This window comes from Ricinus communis, chromosome 3, assembly GCF_019578655.1.
Source record: "Ricinus communis isolate WT05 ecotype wild-type chromosome 3, ASM1957865v1, whole genome shotgun sequence".
Lineage (NCBI taxonomy): Eukaryota > Viridiplantae > Streptophyta > Magnoliopsida > Malpighiales > Euphorbiaceae > Ricinus > Ricinus communis.
The window spans coordinates 28,718,631-28,723,079 of NC_063258.1; the positions used below are offsets into that span (position 1 = coordinate 28,718,631).

Genomic DNA, 4,449 nt, shown 5'->3' on the forward strand with positions numbered 1-4,449 from the left:
TCTTATTCAATAAGGAATCCAAATTCAATAAGGAATCCAAATAGAAGAGAGGAATTACAAAATGATTTCTTTTCTTCACATTAGCCTCGGCAACAATATTAGTATCACCTCCTCTAAATACTCTGAATAAAAAAGATAAAGGAAGAAAGATAAAGGGTTTGCTTTTGATAAATAAAGTAACGATAAATAGTCAGAGTGTTTAATTTTATATTTAAATATTAGATGATTGACATATGTTTTAAATAATAAATAATAACAAATATACTGACTTATTTTTAGAGTCTTGTGTATATTTCCAAAAACAAATCAATACATATCTAGTGCAATAATTCTATGGTCCAGTGTTGTAGACATGATTTTGATGCTTACCTACAGAAAAATGTGCCCACATCTTAGTACTATTTAGCTGTAGATATAGTCTGTACAAAGTAGAATAGAAGGTATTGGTAGTTAGTCTCCTAGCCGAGGCCTATATATAACTGCTGCTCTTGCTAATTAAACAGCCATTTACTCAAGCTACCTAGGAAGCAGAAATATTACAGACAGATTTGCCGAAATGGGAAGGATGCCATGCTGTGCTGTAGAAGGAGTCCACAAAGGAACATGGTCTGCTCAGGAAGACAGTATACTCATTAACTACATTAGAATCCATGGAGAAGGGAAGTGGACTCACGTACCTCGTCGAGCTGGTATAATACATATATAATTTTTCTTGGTCATTATTTCCTCTATGTTTTCTTGGATCAGGAATCAAGAATTGAGAAAGATCTTTATCGCCTGATTTTGTTATGTTCATGTTTACATGGTTTTAACATACACCTTCTTGATCATTATTTCTTTTAATTTTCTTAATTTGTTTACTTGGATTATGGGAAATCCAGAATGAAAGAAAGATCTTTATCGCGTGATTGTTATATTTACGTGTTCTTGCTTGATTTTAGGATTGAAGCGATGCGGAAAGAGTTGCAGAATGCGATGGTTGAATTATCTGAGGCCAGATATTAAGAGAGGTAACATTTCCGAGGACGAAGAAGACCTAATAATCAGACTCCATAAGCTCCTCGGTAATAGGTATTGATTTTTAATTACTTACTTCAATGTGTTCTTTTCACAGTTTCGGGTTTCATTATTTCTGGTTTCAACTTTCAATTAACAACCTTTTCTTCTACTTTCAACATTGAACAAGACTCTCTTATGGTCCGCTAAAAAAAAATGAAGGGCATTAATTATAAAATATACATATAAGGAAAGAAGTGCTAAAGTTAACCTGTAATAAAGTGTGGAGCAAATGTGGGTACGTTTGGAAGGGATGCTCACTGCAGCTAGGGTACAAAATGCTTCAATATGTTATAAGCTAAATGCAGGGAATGACGGGTACTGAGAGCAAATGCTAGGAGGTGAAGTGCCAGGTTGCCAGCATATTTTTTTATGCCCGAGTCATACTGCTGCTGATCATAGCTTTACAAATTATATTTGAGACTTCCAAATTTGGGGTATGATTTTCTATTAAGAATTAACAAACTTCGTTTTACCAAATTTATAAAATTGTCGTATACAGTCCCAATATAACAATTAATCTTATTTTACTATATATTGCAAATTTCGAACTGTACGAGTACAAAGTGCACTCCTGTGTATGCAGTTGTATATGAGATAGAGATTGGGATGAGAATGTTATCCTAGGGCTATCACAAGTAGATACAAGCTCAATAACTTCTCTTGATCTATCAGAATCTAATTTATCCTTAACATCCAGGTGCAGTCCACAAACACACACACCATTTTTCAAATGCTACTCAAAAGTTATTATAATCAAGGTCTTCCTTGACATATGAATATTAGCCATAATGTATATTATTTTGGTCAGGATAATGAATGTTTATGCAGTACTTAATCCATTAGTCCAACGGTTTGCTTCAGGTGGTCGCTTATTGCTGGTAGATTACCGGGACGAACAGACAATGAAATCAAGAACTATTGGAATACCATTTTGAAAAAGAAAGTTGAGGAACAAAAGGGTAGTCTTGATTCCAACAAACAACTACAGAACCCACTGGGACCACAGGAGGCATCAAACCAAGAGCAAGTCTTTCCAACCAAAACAGTAGTGCGATGCAGCAACAAGGTTATTATGAATCCTCCACCGTTGGATATTGTTCTTCCCCATATGATGGAAAAGAACATGAAAAGTACTGAGAGACCATCTTCTTCAACAACATTTGAGAAAGATGATTCATTGGATCGTTTAATGGATTTGGACATTGATGATTTCCTTTTATCGGAGACTCCGAACTCACAGCCACTAGATCATGGAAGTCATTATGAAAATATGGCAGGTGGGGGATGCAACCTTTATAGTAACATCTTATGTGGTCAAAATTTTCCACTATCAACAAGTGAAATGGAGCTTGATCTTCTGATAGATAAGGCAGGACCTGAAAATCTGAATCTCTTTGATCCTTATTTACAACCAAATAATGCTTTGGATTTCAAGAGTTCACCAACCTTTCTAGGTTTAGAAGAGAATTGGATTTTTTAATATTATATAGTTTTTTCTTTTCTTCTTTTAAGGATTAGAAGATAACTTATCAATTAAAAATCAAGCCAATAACTGGCAGCTGTCGGTTAAAAATCCATGCAGGTAGTTAATAACTATCCCCATTCTAATAATCTCATGCATGTAGGTGGTTAACATTGAACTCCTGAAACGAAGTTCAGTCACAAGCTCTCTAATTCCCTTTACAACCCTAGCCCTCTTTCTCTCTCTCTCTTGGACAACCCTAGCCATTTCTTCATTTTCTCTTGCTTTATTTTAGATTATTTGCTGTTATGGTTTTTAATTTCAGCAGTACCTTTTCTATATCTCATCCTCCTTTTTCTTTATAAACTAGATTTGATGTCTTTTCTTCGTTCCAGTATTATTAATCGGTTTGAATAACTTAAACCCAACTATGAATCTTCTGCTTTAATTATGTTTGGTTAGTTTGAAGTTCTTAGTTTGAGTTTGTAAGGGAGGAGGGCCCTTCTTAAACAGCTTGTGTAGCTCTTGAGTTTATTGGTTGAACACTGAAGTACAAGTGTTTCAACACCTCAGTGAAGATTTTTCAACAATGAAGAGGAAAGTGCAGTGTTTACTTCAACTAATATATTGCAACTTCCGGATCTACAGGAGAATCAAATCAAATTTTTGTTTTTTTAATTGATGTTTGAGTTGTTTGTCTTATTTGTTTTTTATGAATTTTAATTTTTGTAAAGTGGTGTTTAAGCATCCCCTAAATAATGGATGAATATTCATTCTTGTTAAAAAGAATCTAGAAACGAAACTACTATTACTACTAGCTATTAATGCATAGAGACGTGTTTTCCAATCATTTGCCTTTTACTAATACATGGGGGCATTAGAATTGGATTGGTTTAATGCCGTCAGAGTAGATAAGGGTTTTTTACTTAATCACTGTAATAAATCAACAATCTGTCTAGTAGTTCAATTATGTACAGTAGCTAATAGTTATTCCTAATAATTAGAAGCTGGTAGTTAATAAATTTAAAATTGTTTCATAAAACTTAGTTATTATTGTTATTTTATCAAATGACAAATATAATAATATTATTTTTTATATATTATTGTTAAATATATATATATATATATATATATATATATATATATATATTAATTTTCTAGTAAAGATTTAAGCTCTAGTAATTGGATAGTTTGATGTTGTATATCATTATTAAGAACTTAAATTTAAATTAGGTCCGGGTTGCAATTTGATGGATAATGATACAAATAGTCACGGAATTGTATTTAAATTGATTTTAATTATAAATTTTTTAATTATATTTTATTTTAATTATTCTCTAAATAAAAAATTAACACTTGATAAATATATCTAATAAGACAATAATAATTAATAAAAAGTACAATATGTTAACTTCTTATTAACAATATCTAAATTATAACTAAAAGTAAAATTAAATTATTAAAATGAAATAAAGTAGAATTGTGTGACCTAAATAAAATTAAATATAAAATTTAGTAAACATTTATATTATTATCTCATGATTTAAGCATATGTAAATTTGTAGATTCGAATATGCTCACTTGACTACGCTAAAATCAATAGATTCTCATTTTCGACAGCCTTTTATCATTGATATGGCAAAACCAAACAAGTGAAAAGACAAGCTTTCCAAGTGCAATGCTCTGAATATATATATGGGTGTGTGTGGCAATGGAAAAGGGCATATAATCTCCCCCGTAATTGGAATACAACTTATTTAACACTTCCAAAGATCTAATATTTCTTTATTGAGGAATATAACTTATTCAAAACTTAGATGCTAGCTAGGTATCTAATTGAAAAAAATTGAAATTACTTATGAGTTGAAAACAATAATTTATTGTTTTAAGTACTAGAACAATAAAATAACTGCGGTATATGTGTGTTA

The 4,449-nt window shown here is 31.4% G+C and overlaps 1 protein-coding gene across 1 annotated transcript; it reads left to right on the forward strand.

Moving 5' to 3' along the window:
• Window positions 1–486: 486 nt before the first annotated feature.
• Window positions 487–3,210, forward strand: LOC8281196 (transcription factor MYB1). The gene is made up of 3 exons (XM_015717436.3): window positions 487–689; window positions 942–1,071; window positions 1,921–3,210. The coding sequence occupies exons 1-3, from the start codon at window positions 557–559 to the stop codon at window positions 2,537–2,539; spliced, it is 882 nt and encodes a 293-aa protein (XP_015572922.1). The 5' UTR covers window positions 487–556; the 3' UTR covers window positions 2,540–3,210.
• Window positions 3,211–4,449: the final 1,239 nt, after the last annotated feature.